At 43.8% G+C, this 19,730-nt stretch overlaps 1 protein-coding gene across 1 annotated transcript in view; it reads right to left on the bottom strand.

The window, feature by feature from the left end:
* Positions 1 to 19,476, bottom strand: part of LOC120034931 (calcium uniporter protein, mitochondrial-like) — a 39,866-nt gene extending 20,390 nt beyond the window's left edge. Inside the window, exon 1 of the mRNA XM_038981633.1 lies at positions 19,188 to 19,476. Within this exon, the coding sequence (XP_038837561.1) occupies positions 19,188 to 19,298 (111 nt within the window). The 5' untranslated portion in view covers positions 19,299 to 19,476. The remainder of the gene's footprint in view (positions 1 to 19,187) is intronic.
* Positions 19,477 to 19,730: the final 254 nt, after the last annotated feature.

The following is a 19,730-nucleotide window of genomic DNA, read 5'->3' as shown; positions in this document are numbered from 1 at the left end:
CAAAAGACTATTGAAAATATAAACCATTCCTTTCTGATGGCAATAGAAGCCGACTGTGTGACATCGTGACTTTAAAGTGATCAAATGTCAATATCTACTCAACTAAATGTAGACTACTTTCTGACCCCAAGTAAAGGTCAGTATTAGGAGCTTAAGAGTGAAAAAATAGATTTCTTCAAAATGGATTCCTTCTCCTGTAGAATAACAGTTGAATAGAAAAGGAGTCTGGGTGGTTGAATGAATCTGTGAGTCTCTGTCCCAGCGGCAGTGACATCCAGGGACCTGACAGCCACCTGACAGAGTGGGTGTGAGTGCGTATCTGACAGCCACTCCTCTTCGACCTTCCAGTCTGTAGCCTGGGCTGTCAGCCAATCAATATCAAGTTAAAGACGCGGAGTGCTGGAGCCATCCGTACACGGCTATAGCTACAGGAGACACCACACAAAGGACAGGGGATACGGTCAGAGGGATGGGAGCAGTGGTGACCTGTCATTAGAGCTCCACCTGTTTTGAGACCCACAATTTAGCAAAAAAATAGTTTTTTGGGGTGGGCTTGCCTGTTTTGCATGTTATTTTGGCATTAATACATGTTTCATATCAGTTTGCAAACAATGTGATCAAATGCCTCAAACTGTTGAGAAGCCGTTGTGGAGCTGCATTACTCAAGAAAACAAAAACGAGACCACGTTTGTATGTAGTCTTTATTAATGCAGCTCCACAAAGGCTTCTCAACAGTTTTTACCCCCAAGCCATAAGACTCCTGAACAGGTAATCAAATGGCTACCTGGACTATTTGCATTGTGTGCCCCCCCCCCCCAACCCCCCCTTCTACACTGCTGCTACTCTCTGTTTATCATATATGCATAGTTACTCTAACTATATATTCATGTACATACTACCTCAATTGGCCCGACCATCCAGTGCCCCCGCACATTGTCTAACCGGGCTATCTGCATTGTGTCCCGCCACCCACCACCCGCCAACCCCTCTTTACGCTACTGCTACTCTCTGTTCATCATATATGCATAGTCACTTTAACCATATCTACATGTACATACTACCTCAATAAGCCTGACTAACCGGTGTCTGTATGTAGCCTCGCTACTGTAAATAGCCTCGCTACTGTTTTTTCACTGTTGTTTTTATTACTTTATTTACCTTTTGTCCACCTAATACACTTTTTGCACTATTGGTTAGAGCCTGTAAGTAAGCATTTCACTGTAAGGTCTACACCTGTTGTATTCGGCGCATGTGACAAATAAACTTTGATTTGATTTCAGCCTTGCTCAGCGCTTTCTGTGGTGGTGGGGCAAGCCAGCAGAAAATACGAAGCATTCCACCGTGATTGGCCCAGTATTCTGTCACTGTGTGTGTAAAGAGATTTTGTATAGTGCTACAATTATACCAACACAAATCCCCATAAGTCTTGTGATGCCTTAGGCATGCATTCTGCCACTATGAAACACATGCTCACACGCACAACCACAGTAAGTAGAGATACATGGTCGTGTTAAATGTGAGACGTGAATCAAGGTTTTAGGTCATAACTGTTGAATTAATGATGTGCTCTCTTTTTTGTTTTCTTGAGTAATGCAGCGCCACAATGCAGGTATTTCAGCCTTGCTCAGTGCTTTCTGTGGTGGTGGGGCAAGCCAGCAGAAAATACAGAGCGTTGCGCCGTGATTGGCTCAGTGTTCTGTCACTCATGGGGTCACTACGTCACCACCAAGTCTAAGGGTAGAGCTAGAAAATTCAAGCCCCTTGGGTGCGGCCATAGAGTTACATTAGAAGTGCCCATTCAAGAAGGCTCAAGGTAATTTGCTACAGATACAATGACATCAAATCATGTTATATGTACAGTAGCTTTGATTGGACTGATCATGTCAACATCATACTTTCAAAATCTTAGCTAGCAGTCATCATCATGAATCAAGTCTACTGGCCATTCCTTTTTCAATCTTATCATAAGAAAATAAATAAGAGAAATTATAGATAAAAACGCATCGGCCATAAACACAACAAGTTGGAAATCGCAAATTCAACAATGAGTGGTTTGGAAGGAATCAGTCGCTAACTGCAAGCATTGCAAAGCAAACACTAGCCTGCTAATCAATGGAGTGACTGTGTGGTCCAAGTTCTGGGATTAAGGGGCTCTTTTCCAAGTTTAAAATGATAAACATTCAACATTGGCCATGCTGTCAATGAAGCATGATTTGTGTTGCACTCAAAACAACTTAACTCAGAACTGCGAAAACTTGACTTCAGTGAGTTCAAGACAACTGGGAAGTCGTGAATAAACGAGCTCCGACTGGGAAAATACATTTTCAACGATCATCCAACTCGGAATTGTAAACCTGGCCTCCTTCTAGGGCTACGACCTGAAGAGCAACGACGTCATCATGATTCAACCTTGTTCCCCCCGAGTTCCTAGTTGTTTTGAAAGCACCATAAATCCAAGAATGCCAGACTTTGATGACAAAATTTGCCCACGAAGGACCGCTGCGCCGCCTTCCTGTTCAAGTGAGCACAACAAGGTGAGTCCAAAAATGTATTGTATGCTGCTGCATAAATGGTAATATTCCAGGGAGATATGTATACTGTAGCTAAGAAAGTAATACTAAGTGTATGTTGTTTAGTAATCTGTTAGTAGCCCATGTGCCTCACCCTAATCATTTGGTCTTTTTACCCCTCTTCATTTCATCTACTGTTCAGACTTGGTGGTGCACATATAGCCTATAACCTGTTTTAGAGAAATGTAATCATGGAATATTCTAAGAGCTTTCATTTTCTGCTTATATGCCCCTTTTTTTATCCTACGGTTCTGACTTGGTGTACAGGGAGAACACTGTAAGAACAGTCCATGTTCTGAATTCTGTCGCTGTACATTTCAAAAGTGCTGAACAAATAGTTATATTGACTACGTCCGTCTTAGCTCGCTCATTAATGTCTTAATCTAAATTACGGATTGCCTCTTATCCGCTCATTGTTCCCTTATGCCATAGTTTGTACAGCTCAATTGTCATTAGAAACTACATTTGTTTAAGCAAGTCAGCCATATAAGCTATGTTTTGTTTTTTAAAGGCAGTAAATGAGGCTGAATGAACTGTTTCGCTGCCAGACAAGGCTCCGCTGATAGCCAGGTGTAGCAGTGGTAAGATGTTGGGACTGCTGTTGGGACAGCTTGATGTATTCCCTAACAGTTTGTGGGCACTGTTGGTCACCATTATAGTGTAATGAATGTATTGTTTAGTGTTGTGAAGTGGCTTTGCTGGGAGCATCCCACTTTACATTTTTTTGCCCCACCAAGATTTACATGCTAAAATCGCCACTGGATGGGAGATCTACAGACTTACACATCAGTGGTTAAGGTTAAGAAGGCAGGAAACACTGATAAGAGACGAGAGATGGGGCAGGCTCCAGCAATAAGCAGGGTAGGTTACTTTCTAAATGTAACCCGCTATAGTTACTAGGGCCCGGGAAGATACCAATATCGCAAAGGTCCTTTAAAAACCTGCTGCATGTAAAATAGTGTGTGCTATTGCTTGGTGGAAAATAAATAAATATGACTCTGGATGACAACATAGTGATGTTTCTTTCCAACATTAGGACTGTTTTCCTAAATAAGTTAAATCCGCTTTGTGTTCGGTTTCCTTGCCGTGACACTAACGAGTATCGCGATACTGGTATAGTCCCGGCCCTACTAGTTAACTGTCCAAAATTGTAATCAGTAATGTAATCCAATTCAATAATTGGATTCATAATCATTAAACAATGGTTTCAGTAGGAACTCTACTGGCTGTTAGTTGAAACTCATCATCTTGCGTCTAGGGATGGGCATGTGTAATTGAGTACTTGAACGGAAGAGCTAGCAATTTTATAACTAATTTCCTGCAATTCTACACATTCTGCCATAGGGTGGAAGTAAAGGCTTGCCGTTTTTAATATGACAACTGATGATCAAACGGGCTCGGTAATTCCACTATGCTTACTACAAGTTTAAATAGCTGGCCACTAGACTAATTCACCAATCTTAAAAAAAAAAAATAAAATACAGCTGACATGGGCTAATTAAGTGACAGCTGATGCACATCCAAATTTCGAAATGCACCTTCTGTATTCTATCTCTCAACAGTAAGTTGAGACCCCGACTGAGTTCCAAAATGTAAAAAGGTAGATATAAAATGGGCTGCCAGTTGCCCATCCCTATCCCTGGCCTGAGCTATAAACCCCCTAAACATAGTTCCACACTGAAAATATGCAAAAACTGTTTGATAAAACCAAAGAGCATATTTTCTTCAGAATCATTATTTATTTAACCCTTATTTTACTAGGTACGTTGACTGAGAACACTTTCTCATTTACAGCAACAACCAGGGGAATAGTTACAGGGGAGAGGAGAGGGATGAATGAGCCAATAGTAAACTGGGGATTATTAGGTGGCCATGGTGGTATGAAGGCCAGATTGGGAATTTAGCCAGGACACCGGGGTCAACACCTCTACTCTTACGATAAGTTCCATGGGATCGTTTAGTGACCACAGAGACTCAGGACACCTGTTTAACGTCCCATTCCAAAAAAACTGCACCCTACACCGGGTAAGCGTATACCTACTCTCCAAACAGATGTCGTGGCCGTAACTCATCACCATACAGTGTTCAATGTGGAATTGTTCATCCATTTTGAACATCCCAAAGCAGCAGGCAGAATAAACTAAATCAAACATCTGTATATGGGCCTCCCGGGTGGTGCAGTGGTCTAAGGTCTAAGCTGTGCCACCAGAGACTCTGGGTTCGAGCCCAGGTTCTGTCGCAGCCGGCCACGACCGGGAGGTCCATGGGGCGACGCACAATTGGCCTAGCGTCGTCTGGGTTAGGGAGGGGTTTGGCCAGTAGGGATATCCTTGTCTCATCGCGCACTAGCGACTCCTGTGGTGGGCCGGGCGCAAGGCACGCTGACCAGGTCGCTAGGTGCACAGTGTTTCCTCCGACACATTGGTGCGGCTGGCTTCCGGGTTGGAGGCGCGCTGTGTTAAGAAGCAGTGCGGCTTGGTTGGGTTGTGTTTCGGAGGATGCATGGCTCTCGACCTTCGTCTCTCCCGAGCCCGTACGGGAGTTGTAGCGATGAGACAAGATAGTAACTACTAACAATTGGATACCACGAAATTGGGGACAAAAAGGGGGTAAAAAACCCCCCCAAAAACGTCTGTATATGGAAAAGACAGATTTCAACTCTCCAAATTGAGCCCCGTTTTAAATGATCACAGAGAATAACTGTACCAGGCACGAGATCATTCACACTGGCAACTACTTTTATTTGGAAAAATATTCTGTTCCATTTTATTCTGTTCTATTACATAATGTCTTTTTTTACTATAAAATAGATGTGTCTTGACTGTGGTAAGGGCTCAAGAAATAAGAGCGTCTTGTCTGCTAAATGAACAAAACAAGGCTCTGCCATTGCACAGCCATAGACGTCTACAAGCTCCACTGCGTTCCAGGCCACTGTGTTCCACGATATAATATAACCAGTTGATATTACAGATTCAATAAATGAATCTTAAATGGCACTTGTTTTTTTTAAATGACTGAATATACAGTATATGGGGCAATTTAGCAATTAGGATTTGTTATCTGTAATGGTTATGATAAATTAGGCACTATTGTGATCTGTTGGAATATATGTAAATGCCCACATTATTTACTCCAGTGCGGGCATTGTGTTCTAAAAACACTCAAACGGTCACATTGTGCATTCAGTCAAGCACTAGTGGCCACAGCCGCAATTCAGAGGCAAAATATTCCCTTCCTTTTATCGTTCTCATTAGTGAAATGCTTTTTGTGGTGACGGGGACTGGAGAGGCATTTGAGCACTGTGACGTTTGTGTGTTTGTGTGTGCGCGCGTGTGTGACCGTGGTGTGTGTGAGCACATTTGTTTGTCTACGCTTGTGTGTATGCATGTGTGCGTTTGTCTGTTGTGTGTGTGTTTTATAGATATGAAAAGATATGAAAAGTGCACGGCTAAGGAGCCAAGCGTCAAACTCAGAGGCCGAGGTCATTTATCTCTGGGGTGAAGATGCGCCGTGCATCGGGACATACCGCTGACGACAGCGAATTCAACACCTGGAAATCTGTAAGCAGTCGGGTTCAATGCCGTGTTGCACCGTTCCCATCATACAAAACATACAATGGGAGATGACTGTCATGGTGGAACAGGAACACACTCGGAGCTATAGAATGAATACCGTAATACAGTATTCCCTTCATATATCAGTGGGGTGACAGAACGTATCGGTCTTCACTAAGAGCTATAGAATGAATACCGTAATACAGTATTCCCTTCATATATCAGTGGGGTGACAGAACGTATCGGCCTTCACTAAGAGCTATAGAATGAATACCGTAATACAGTATTCCCTTCATATATCAGTGGGGTGACAGAACGTATCGGTCTTCACTAAGAGCTATAGAATGAATACCGTAATACAGTATTCCCTTCATATATCAGTGGGGTGACAGAACGTATCGGCCTTCACTAAGAGCTATAGAATGAATACCGTAATACAGTATTCCCTTCATATATCAGTGGGGTGACAGAACGTGTCGGCCTTCACTAAGAGCTATAGGATGAATAATCCTGCACGTTTCCTACTTCCCAGCGAAGCACCTGGGGGTTTAGATGAGCCACTCATTTAGCCCTCAGCCAGACACGGGTCGAGTCAAGTGCAATTCAAACAAGAGGGACTCCATCAGCATCACCAGCGGCGTTCAATTAGACGTGCACTCTTCCCCGCATCTCCCCGCCTGTGAAATCAAAACACACAAACCCCCCCCCCTCTCTCTCTCCCCTGCCGCCCTCATCCAATCAATATGCACGGTGTTGAGGTAACTGCTGCAGCCACAACGCCCCGGCCCACCGGTGACATTCACACGTTTTGTGACTCCTTCAAGGAACAGAGGCTAGTAGCTACAGCTGATATTTCTCAACTTCTGTTCCTTCATCTCTCATTTCTTATCTCCAAATGTCATTTTCCATTTCTCAAAACAATAGACTGCATGATGGAACAGATTCCACCCCAGAGGAACTATATTCATTTTGAGTGGTTTGTTCTCCGAGTCAGACACAGCACAGTGGCATCGTGATTAACTGTCCTTTCCTCCTTCACCTGTATACGGTCAACCAGGAGTTCGAAGTGATATGCTCTGTTTCACCACTATCAGTTTGGAGTCCAGGCCAGAAATAAAGTTGGTTTTCAGAGGGTCAGTACAGCTGCAGCTTGGTGATAAACTGTCCTTTCCTCCTTAGTAAGGTGGAGCAGCCATAGCCAGTAGTGTTCATCAGGGGACATCATGGTGATTGATTGGTGACAGTCACAGGCTGGCTGGTTAATTTCTCTAGTGGCCGGCCGCCTAGAGCCCAGCACCTAGACAGGCAGGAAGGCAGGCAAACCGGCAGGCAGGCAGGCAGGCTAACAGGCAGGCAGGCAGGCAAACAGGCAGGCAAACAGGCAGGCAAACAGGCAGGCAAACAGGCAGGAGCAGACCCAGTTATTATGGCTCCTGTCACAGGCTGAGCTATGGCCCCTCGTGGGGGCCCTGTTTCAGTACCCACCACCCACTGTACCACGACCCAGGGTTCCAACACCATCTCATGCTGAATGGTCCCTTTCCCACTTTCCCCCAATAGGCACTCCTGTAGATCTGAACGTCTCTGATGGGTGCAAGCAACATACCAACCTATCAGAAGAAATGGTTGAGCAATTGCATTCGGCTTAAACCTATCAAATCCTTTCTCATCTACAGGAGTGTCTAAGGACTAGGGGCTTTGTGTTTGAGTTGGAATTCAGCACCAACAGACCAATAGTGTGGCCAGTCTGGGTCCACCTCACACCCACCCAGCTCTGACAAATCCTCTCTCATTTACAAGAGTGTCTAGGTGGTACAGTACCAGGGGCTATGGGGCGATCTGTACTGGAATTTAGCACCAACCAAGGGCGTGGCCAGTCTGGGTCCACCCATCCCTGGCTGACTGACCAGAAGAGGATGGGTTATCCATGCAGTTGGACATGGCCCGGGAAACAAAGACTATCTGGCAGCAGGTAGCCTAGCGGTTAGAGCGTTGGGCCAGTCACCAAAAGGTTGCTAGTTCTAGGGCTGAACCCATTTAGATGACTGGTCGATAGGCTGTTGGTCGAACAAGATTTCTTTAGTAGAGCAGTAACACACAACAACAAAAAATATGATTGGCGCCTGTCTGAGTGGACTGATCCATTGTGGAGGCCGTGGGGAAGGCAGTCCATCACTAAGACGTGCTACTGAAATTGTATTTGGTTATATTAAGAACAATTGTGCAACACAAATAAAAAATAATATATTATTTTTATAACAAATGTGCTTTCTCCCCCGTTAGACAGGGGTTGCTGTTCCCGGTTCAGACTGCGCTGTTTAATTGCCGCCTTTTTCTAGACCATGTCGCTATGTGCATCATAGAAAAGTCTGTCTCAAATTGTGAGCAAATGTGTTTACTTCTCTGTTAGTGAGCATTTCTCCTTTGCCAAGATAATCGATCCACCTGACAGGTGTGGCATATGAAGAAGCTGAATAAGCAGCTCCTTGTGCTGGGGATAATACGTGCAGTTTTGTCACACAACACAATGCCACAGACGTCTCAAGTTTAGGTTCAGTACAGCAGCAATTGGCATGCTGACTGCAGGAATGTCTACCAGAGTTGTTGCCAGAGAATTCAATGTTAATTTCTCTACCATAAGCCACCTCTAATGTCATTTTAGAGAATTTGGCAAAACTTTATTTAACTAGGTAAGCCAGTTAAGATTTTTTTTTATTATTTACAATGACAGCCTACCCCTGCCAAACCCGGACAATGCTGGGCCAATTGCGCCGCCCGATGGGACTCCCAATCACAGTCGGATGTGATTCAGCCTGGATTTGAACCAGGGACTGTAGTGATGCCTCTTGCACGGAGATGCAGTGCCTTACACCTCTGTGCCACTCGGGAGCCTCATGTGTAAGGCGTGGTGTGGGCGAGCGGTTTGCTGATGTCAACGTTGTGAATAGAGTGCCCCATGGTGGCGATGGGGTTCTGGTCTGGGCAGGGATAAGCAATTTGAACGCAGACATAAGGCCCATTGTCGTCCCATTCATCCGCCGCCATCACCTCATGTTTCAGCAGGATAATACACGGCACGCAAGGATCTGTACACAAATCTTGAAAGCTGAAAATGTCCCAGTTCTTCCATGGCCTGGATACTCACCAGACATGTCACCCATTGAGCATGTTTGGGATGGTCTGGATCGACAGCGTGTTTCAGTTCCCACAAATATCAAGTAGAGGTCGACCGATTAATTGGCATGGACGATTAATTAGGGCCGATTTCAAGTTTTCATAACAATTGGTAATCGGCATTTTTGGACGCCGATTATGGCCGATTCCATTGCATTCCACGAGGAAACTGCGCGGCAGGCTGACCACCTGTTACGCGAGTGCAGTAAGGAGCCACGGTAAGTTGCTAGCTTATCTTATAAAAAACAATCAATCTTCACATAACTACACATAGTTGATGATATTACTAGGTTAACTAGCATGTCCTGCGTTGCATATAATCAATGCGGTGCCTGTTAATTTATCATCGAATCACAGCCTACTTCGCCAAACGGGTGATGATTTAACAAAGGCGCATTCGCGAAAAAAGCACAATCGTTGCACGAATGTACCTAACCATAAACATCTTTTGCCTTTCTTAAAATCAATACACAGAAGTATCTTTTTTTTTTAAAACCTGCATATTTAGTTAAAATAAATTAATGTTAGCAGGCAATATTAACTAGGGAATTTGTGTCACTTCTCTTGCGTTCATTGCATGCAGAGTCAGGGTATATGCAACAGTTTGGGCCGGCAGGCTCGTTGCGAACTAATTTGCCAGAATTGTACATAATTATGACATAATATTGAAGGTTGTACAATGTAACAGCAATATTTAGACTTAGGGTTGCCACCTGTTTGATAAAATACGGAACGAATAAACATTTTGTTTTCGAAATGATATTTTCACGGATTTGACTATATTAATGACCAAAGGCTCGTATTTCTGTGTTTATTATATTATAATTAAGTATGATTTGATAGAGCAGTCTGACTGAGCGGTGGTAGGCAGCAGCAGCCTCGTAAGCATTCATTCAAACTTTACTGCATTTGCCAGCAGCTCTTAGTAATGCTTGATCACAGCGCTGTTTATGACTTCAAGCCTATCAACTCCTGAGATTAGGCTGGCAATACTATAGTACATATTAGAACATCCAATATTAGAACATCCAATAGACAAAGGTATATGAAATACCCAACGGTACAGAGAGAAATAGTCGACGCGTCATAATTCCTATAATAACTGCAACCTAATATTTCTTTACTGGGAATAGTGTAGAACTGAGAATATTGAACCACCAGCCTTCATATGTTCTAAGCAAGGAACTTAAACGTTAGCTTTTTTACATGGCGCATATTGCACTTTTACAAAAAACATTTTAATTTCATTACACTGTACAGGTTAGACATTTGCACGTGTGAAACAGGACAAATACAACCAGCCCCTATTTGACCTTCTGAATGATTCCCATGTAATAAACAGTTCTAGGGGCCAGGGATGAAAAACAGAGGGATGGACAAACCAGATTACCGGCTGCTGTCATGAGCTCAGGCTGCACTGTACCATGAAAGTGATTTGCGTCAAGGCATTTATCTTCTCGCTTTCCTTTCGACAACGTTCTCTTAGAGAGAAAAAGAGGGAGGGAGAGCGAAAGAGAGTGGGGAGAGAGAGAGGGGGGGAGGGGACAACAATTGGAAATGCAGCTGTGAGAACATGGAGAGAGAGAGGGAGCAGAAATATGGAGAGAAGGAGAGTGAGCAACGATTGGAAAGACAGCTGAGTGAGAACATAGAGAGAGAGAAGAAAGACTAAAACATAAAGAGAAAGGGAAAGGCAGCATGCAGAGAGAGGGTGGTGAGAGAGGCGGATGTAACGGTCAAGCAGGTTGGATGAGTATAGGACGTCCTCCCCATGACAGCTCTCTAAACGGGTGTTCTGCATGCTTCAGGGGACATGGTGATAAAGCAAAAATAATAGAGAGCTGGAACGTGAAGAGTTTTTATTCCTCTACGTACTGCAACAGACATATTACATATTGGTCTGAATTCTGTTTTGATACTGTTTGGAGCAGTTCATTGTTTTGAATGACTCTTTATAGGGAGGTTACTGTTAAGACAACAGACTGCAGTAGCTAAGGGTCAGCTGCTGTATTCAAGTCCTAGTTGAAATGCAGAGTAGATTAACAATATATTAAGCGTGTGTCAGGAATAGAAGTGGGTAAGTGGGTAATAGATATCTAGGCCTAGCTACCTGCCAATTAAGTGGGTTTCGTAACAACTCACCACACAATCATATTCATCAGCAATCACTAGCCGGCTACTCAACCCTGCACCTAAGAGGCTGCTGCCCTATATACATAGACATGGAATCACTGGCCACTTTAATAATGTAACATACTGCGTTACTCATCTCATATGTAAATACAGTATTCTATTCTACTCTATTTAGTTAATGCCACTCCGACATTGCTCGTCCTCACATTTATATATTTCTTAATTGCATACTTTTACTTTTAGATGTGTGTATTGTTAGATACTACTGTACTGTTGGAACTAGGAACACAAGCATTTCGCTACACCCGTAATAACATCTGCTAAATGTGTACGTGACCAATAAACTTGATTTGATTTTGACAGTGTCACTGAAGAGATTCCCAAAAGAGATTGAAAAACTGAAGAGAATCCACCTTTTTGTTTTTCACAAATAGATATTCTTTCAGGAGATTCCTCTTAAAATATGTAACTGCACATTGGATGGCCAGTGGCCTGCCTCTTACAATGACAGTTACAGGCAGAAAATGACAAGCACTTTTCTTGCTTGTCAGCTTCCTTCCTTGAGTAATACGAGGTATATTCAGACAGTCAGTTGGTAGCATGGCATATGAGAGCAGAAAATAACCGTTGTAGAACAGTGTGCATAGTTGTCGCATAATCTGCCTGCGTTCCAAGATCTTCAATTAAACATTTTAGATTCATTCCAAAACGTATATGCAAATGACACTATTTATCACGCTTGGCAGAAAAAGGTTCCAATCTAATAGAGCAACTGAACCAGCTGTGTTTTTTTAACTGCTTAGTTAAAGGCCTAAACAATGATAGCAGGTTGACCCCACAAACCCGCCAACCTGCATAGCAGTGGAGGCTGCTGAGGGGAGGACGGCTCATAGTAATGGCTAGAATGGATTCAATGGAATGGAAACCACATGTTTGATACCATTCCAGGCATTATTATGAGCCGTCCTCCTCTCAGCAGCCTCCACTGCTATACAGTGGAGAGCACCAACCAACCAGCCAATCAACCAACCAACCAACCAGCCAATCAACCAATCAACCAATCAACCAACCAGCCGACAGACAGAGTAACCAGACAGCAATCTGACACTGAGGCAATAAGACATTCTTCTCTGTTGGGTGACAGTTTTGACAACTTTTGAAGAGAGAGTTTGTGAACTTCTATAACACAGGGTGATCTTGGAAGCTAGCCACCTATAGCTAGCAAGTTAGCACACCAAATGTATAGCTGGAGCCCTGAGCTGGAGAAAATAGTTAGATAGTTAACTTAGGGTTAAGATATTTAGCGGGAAAACATTAGTAGTGAATCACCTCTCTTGTGCTGCTCAACAGTGAATTGTCACGTTCGCTCCGTGTGCCATCTGTAAACATACAATAGAAATGTTTTTAATTGGCGGTATTGAAAAGCATACCGTCGGTACTTCAAAATAACCCCGAGACACGGTATACCGTCCAAGACTACTTGACATGGCCTGAAAATAGTATGTTAATGTCACTACTGTTGTAATTCCTATTTGTTGTAGACTAACTATATCTGATCAAATCTTTAACACCAGTGTATCGTTCTGAAGGTTAGAATATGGATAGGCAAAACCCATTTTACACTCTTTGAATTTTCATTCCCTGAGGTAAAGAACTTCAAAAAGGCAGAAACTCCAATTGGAGGAGAATGCATTTCAATAATACCTCAATTGAACCTCTAACTGGATACCACAGGACTGAAATCCTATGGAAACTGAGCCTCTACTGGATACCACAGGACTGAAATCCTATGGAAACTGAGCCTCTACTGGATACCACAGGACTGAAATCCTATGGAAACTGAGCCTCTACTAGATACCACAGGACTGAAATCCTATGGAAACTGAGCCTCTACTGGATACCACAGGACTGAAATCCTATGGAAACTGAGCCTCTACTGGATACCACAGGACTGAAATCCTATGGAAACTGAGCCTCTACTGGATACCACAGGACTGAAATCCTATGGAAACTGAGCCTGTACTGGATACCACAGGACTGAAATCCTATGGAAACTGAGCCTCTACTGGATACCACAGGACTGAAATCCTATGGAAAATGAGCCCCTACTGGATACCACAGGCCTGAAATCCTATGACAACTGGCAACAAATAGCCTCTCTGGGGATATCAACACTCAGTTTTTCTGTCACAACCCATTTATGAAATAGTAGGTATTAATGTCCATTAATGTTAAACAGTTACAACACATAATTACATCATTACTCTAATACTACAAATCTACAATATAATATCCACAATACTACAATATTACAGTGTGTGTGTCTTCACAGTGCGCTTTGTGCTTTTTAAATCAGATTTTACTGCTTGCTTGAGTTACTTGATGTGGAAGAGAGTTCCATGTAGTCATGGCTCTATGTAATACTATCTGGTTCCCAGAGTCTATTCTGGACTTGGTGACTGAAGAGACCACCGGTGGCAAGGCTTGTGGGGTATGTATGGGTGTCTGAGCTGTGTGTTAGCTGTTTGAACAGACAGTTCGGTGCGTTCAACACGTCAATTCCTCTCACAAAGACGAGTAGTGATGCAGTCACAGAGAATGGTATTGACACACAGAAAAGGGAGCACAGTAGACACGTAAACCTCTCTGCCCGAGTGGCGTCCCACCATCCATCTTCTGACTGCTAGGCTGCATCCCAACGGTTGGGCCCTGGTCAAAAGTGGCGCACTAAATAGGTAATAGGGTGCCATTTGGGACACATCCCTACTCTATAATAAAGGAGTGTGGTGCGATGGGGGAAGGGAATACTAATGAAGAGTCTCTAAACGGACACCACATTCATTACATTGATTCCCATGACATTGTAAAATCCAGGGTGCGATGAATCAAGTCTACACTAATAGTTTGTATTTGGCCTCGGACTACAATGGATATTTTTGTTACTAGGAGGCTGGTTTAAAAGCGGTTTGTCAATGGCCCAAGTTCTGCAGGGCATTTAAAGGCCTATGTGATTGAAGCTAGTGGTGCAGACCTGAGCAAAACAATTACGGTTACACAAATGGAATAGCAGGATGGACACTTGACTAGGAGGCTGTATAGAACTGAAGAAAGCAATGATGGTTACATTGAGTGTGGAATAAGGCTGGATACTACAACTAATGGCTTCTGACAAGTCTGGTTTAGCTGGAGGTGAATTAGTGACAGTGAACTGGCTAGTTCTTGCTCTGCAGCTGCCCACTCATGGGGGGAGGGGGGGGGGGGGGGGGTCTCACTCTCTCACTACAGATTAATAGGAACATCCATCATTACCATCCTCATAGTTTGTTGTTGTGTGGGCCAACAGTTAAGCAGAGAGTGAAATTACAACTCCATTCTCCTGGCTTTTTGGAAGATATTATTTAGCAACCCACATTTCCCATTAAATCCAGATAAATCCCCAATAGGCTCTGGTTATAAACCAGGAATATGGGAGTGCAGTGGTAGCAATATGCAGCCATAAACCTTTAAAATGACAGCCAACTATACAACAGCTGACTTTATCCAATGGAGATCTGACAAAGGAGTTACTATAGCTTCAGCCCTCAGGCGAATGCCATGCAAAAGGCAGCATGGGTGGCTAGAATAACGATGTATGGATAGAGTGGTTGAGTGGTTTTGATACCATGGCGCTCTGGCTCCCCAGTCTCCCAATTACTGTCATACTGCAATATGAAATATGACCCGTGTTGCTAAAGCCACCACACATTGTTGCAGTGTGGGGTGTGCTGAGAGAGCGAGAGACAGAACTCGTTGTGCCATATTACCTGCAATATATGTAACCTCCTGCCACACCCATAATAACATTGCTAACTGTCTTTCTTAACTACTTAATTGTTGTCCTCATTCATTTCTTTCTGTATTGTCCTGTTCATTGTTATTACTCATTGAGTATTATTATCTTTCCTATTATTATTATTATTATTATTATCTATCTGCGTCATCATTGATATGATAGCCACAGACAGAAAGACAGAAAGACAGAGACAGAGAGAGAGAGAGACAGAGAGAGAGAGAGACAGAGACAGAGAGAGACAGAGAGAGAGAGAGACAGAGAGAGAGAGAGACAGAGAGAGAGAGAGACAGAGAGAGAGAGAGACAGAGAGAGAGAGAGACAGAGAGAGAGAGAGACAGAGAGAGAGAGAGACAGAGAGAGAGAGACAGAGAGAGAGAGAGAGACAGAGAGAGAGAGAGAGACAGAGAGAGAGAGAGAGACAGAGAGAGAGACAGAGAGAGAGAGACAGAGAGAGAGAGACAGAGAGAGAGAGACAGAGAGAGAGAGACAGAGAGAGAGAGACAGAGAGAGAGAGACAGAGAGAGAGAGACAGAGAGAGAGAGACAGAGAGAGAGACAGAGAGAGAGAGACAGAGAGAGAGAGACAGAGAGAGAGAGACAGAGAGAGAGAGACAGAGAGAGAGAGACAGAGAGAGAGAGAGAGAGAGACAGAGAGAGAGAGAGACAGAGAGAGAGAGACAGAGAGAGAGAGAGAGAGAGAGACAGAGAGAGAGAGACAGAGAGAGAGAGAGAGAGAGACAGAGAGAGAGAGAGAGAGAGAGAGAGACAGAGAGACAGAGAGAGAGACAGAGAGAGAGAGAGACAGACAGAGAGACAGACAGAGAGACAGACAGAGAGAGAGACAGAGAGAGAGAGACAGAGAGAGAGAGACAGAGAGAGAGAGAGAGACAGAGAGAGAGAGACAGAGAGAGAGAGACAGAGAGAGAGACAGAGACAGAGACAGAGACAGAGACAGAGACAGAGACAGAGAGAGAGAGAGAGAGAGAGGGAGAGAGAGGGAGAGGGAGAGGGAGAGGGAGAGAGAGAGAGAGGAGAGCAGAGTAGAACCAAGCTCCTAGCTTCCTACTGTTAATGTTTGGCTTATACCCCCTGGACATGTGTAAGGACATATTGAAGGACATACAGCCTGTATTCATATACCCCGTTACTCCTCCTCGTCCCAAGTCAGCATTTTTCATGTTAGCTTATCTGGGTCGAACCACCGTGCTCTCGTTTCACAAAGGCAGATAAAGATGGGAAGTGGCACTGACAGTCTGGAATCATGCACGCTACAATGACTAATACATAGTTAAAAATAACCCCAGGGGTTTTCATTTCCAAACACCACATCCTTTTACTGCAGTCTGCAGTAGCTAATCACGCACTTCTGGGTTTTAAACTCTTTAATGCTCAGCACTCTGAGGTGAGGAGTCTGGGCTGTTCCATATTAAATCGAGAAAGATCGCATCAGGGGTCCTATTCAGTTGGTGGATATGTTTTGAAAAGGAGACCGAGGAATACGCTACTACCCATATTGTCCATTGAGAAGACGATGTATGAATGAATGAGTGACATTTTATTTTCGTGTCAAATCACCAGTTGGCAACCCATCCCTTACGGGATTAATTGACACATAAACAAACATTAAAATAATTCACTGTGATAATTCTTCCGGTGTTCTGTGCAGCGCGCACCGCATAAAGAGGGGAAAATAAATCAATACATAATAGTAAATAAGCTTATCCAAGCATTAATTACACAAACGGTTCCCTGCTGAACGCGACCCTGACAAACAGATAGATGGGCAGCCAGTCAGGTCTAGTGATTGGACGACTGACTCCTGTAATTCCCTCCAATCACGGCTCTAGATGGATAAAAGCCTCTCAATTACACACTGACTCAACAGACAAGAGGGCCTGTCAGGAGCAGATAAACACTGTGTGTGCATCTATCAGTGTCTGGGAGGGGGAGGGGCTACGTGACAACCAGATGACGACGCTCCATCAGTGTCATGTTGATGCTTTGATGACCTTCCCCCTCCAGAGCGGAGCTGCGCTCACAAGAGAATCAATCTACCCAGACGTCCTGTGGTGATAGTCATTGATGTGTGACTATGAAAACTCAACTCCCCTTTCCATTCTGGCTGACAGTGATGTGGGGTAATTGTACACTGAGTATACCCCCGCATTAGGAACAGCTTCCTAATATTGAGTTACAGCACCCCACCTTTTGCCCTCAGAACAGCCTCAATTCGTCGGGGCATTGACTCTACAAGGTGTCGAAAGCTTTCCACAGGGATGCCGGCCCATGTTGACTCCAATGCTTCCTTCCCACAGTTGTGTAAAGTTGGATGGATGTCCTTTGGGTGGTGGACCATTCTTGAGACGAAGAAGAAACTGCTCAGCGTGAAAAACCCAGCAGCGTTGCGGTTCTTGACAGAAACCATGACACCTACTACCATACCCCATTCACTTTCATCTTTTGTCTTGCCCATTCACCCTCTGAATGGCAGACATTCTCAATTGTCTCAAGGCTTAAAAATCCTTATTTTACAGGACTCCTCCCCTTCATCTACACTGATTGAAGTGGATTTAACAAGTGACATCAATAAGGGATCATAGCTTTCACCTGGATTCACCTGGTCAGTCTGTGTCATGGAATGTTTTGTACACTTAGTTTATTCACCATATGTGATGACATTGCACAAATGTAATTCCCCACAGAATGACCTAGCTGTCTTGCAAGAAGTGCAGGGGCAGAGAGACAGAGATACAGTACAGTGGCAGTAGTAAGGTATGGGTGGTACTGGGACATGTCTACTGGGATCAAGGTACATTAAACGATCCCTCCGGCCCCGGGCCAAGACATCCTATGTGATATTGGCAAGGCTGGCTGCACCTTCCTTGGAGAGACCTAACAACACTCTTGTGCTTTGCTAACTGGTGTCTGCCAGACGGCCATCATTCTAATGAAACAGTAAACAGTTAATTAAGGAGGCCACACACACACACGTGTTGCATGACGTTTATATTAATCTGACACACGGATGAGGTTTCACATAATTCACATTGCGATCTTCATTAACTTGGAGAAGAACCTCATTAGTGTCACCTACCAGTAGGCCTAGGGGACTACGTATTATTATTAATTGTCATGCCAACACTCTGGGTGACATGGTGTTGACATTCTAGTTAGGAAATCACTGAGCTCTTCCAGTAACTTATTCATTATGCATGGAATAGGTGACACCTTAGTGCAGTCATCTGAAGCTAAGGACAGTGACACCAAGAGGGGAAGAGGAGGACAAAGAGACAGAGAGAATCATTAAATTCAAGGGTTGGTGTGTGTGTGTGTGTGTGTGTGTGTGTGTGTGTGTGTGTGTGTGTGTGTGTGATCACCAACCTGTCTTCTGCATTCAGTTTCAGTACATTATATGACTATATTCAGAGAGGAAAGCTATTTAGTCCTCATTTAACAACATGTCAAGACGTGATGGAATGATGGGAAAACCCTCTCTTGATTCAATGCTTTGCTAATTGAAATGCATCACTGTATTCTCTAGACTGCCTATATATATAAAATAAAAAAATCACGGTAGGCCTATTGATATTCAAGGATCCGTAATTCTGTTACAACCTAGTGTACTTCAAAGTAGTGCAGTTTACGATGGAAATGACGACTAAAATATTTGAAACAACGACATGCATAACACCCTCGCTCAAAAATCTCACTATTTGACAGTTCATTGGAACTCTATAACCGGTTTCCCAAACCATCAGAGCATGTACAGTGCAGGCCTACAATAAACAGACTACTGTGCAAAACTTGTGAAGACACAAAACACTAGTTTGGATGTCTACATAACGACGCGGCGGTCCCATCTATAAAGTCTTGCTACAACGTACCACTCTCCTTTCACTACTCCCACACAGTAGTTTCAGTTTACCGTATGCAGTAATTTCACCGGAGATCGGGTTGTTTTGAGTGCGTAGCGGAACGGTTTAGTACATCCGATAACTCCAGCTCGAAGTTTGGCGACCATTCGCAACGAAGCCATCGTCGTTAAATTAGTCCATGCGTTCTGGCATACTGAGCAGTAGAACACGTGTAGAAAACCTGCCTAGAAGCAGGATCTTCGTATTGTCTTCCAGTCAACAACGGACTGTTAAGCGTGTAAACAGACAGAGGGCGGATGAGATAAGAGATAGGGTCTGAGCACAGCCGGAGAGAGAGCAGTGTACCGTTTCCTCCGTGTGCAGCAGTCAGTGGTGACAAGGAGAGCGCGCCCGCGTGACAGACTTTATTCTCTTCCCTTTGGTGGATGTCACAATAGTAGAGGTCGGGTATGAATGGGCCATGCAGCATGGCGACATGTCAGAATAGAATGTCATAAAAACTAAAAATAATACATGTCAAATTGGATGAATTTGATTTCTATTCAATTACAGTATAAATGTCGGCCTATCGTTTTACACACACATGATTTTAA

The sequence above is a fragment of the Salvelinus namaycush genome, chromosome 42 (assembly GCF_016432855.1).
Source record: "Salvelinus namaycush isolate Seneca chromosome 42, SaNama_1.0, whole genome shotgun sequence".
NCBI lineage: Eukaryota > Metazoa > Chordata > Actinopteri > Salmoniformes > Salmonidae > Salvelinus > Salvelinus namaycush.
Note: the sequence above shows the minus strand (reverse complement) of the source record. Positions and strands in the feature narration are given on the sequence as shown.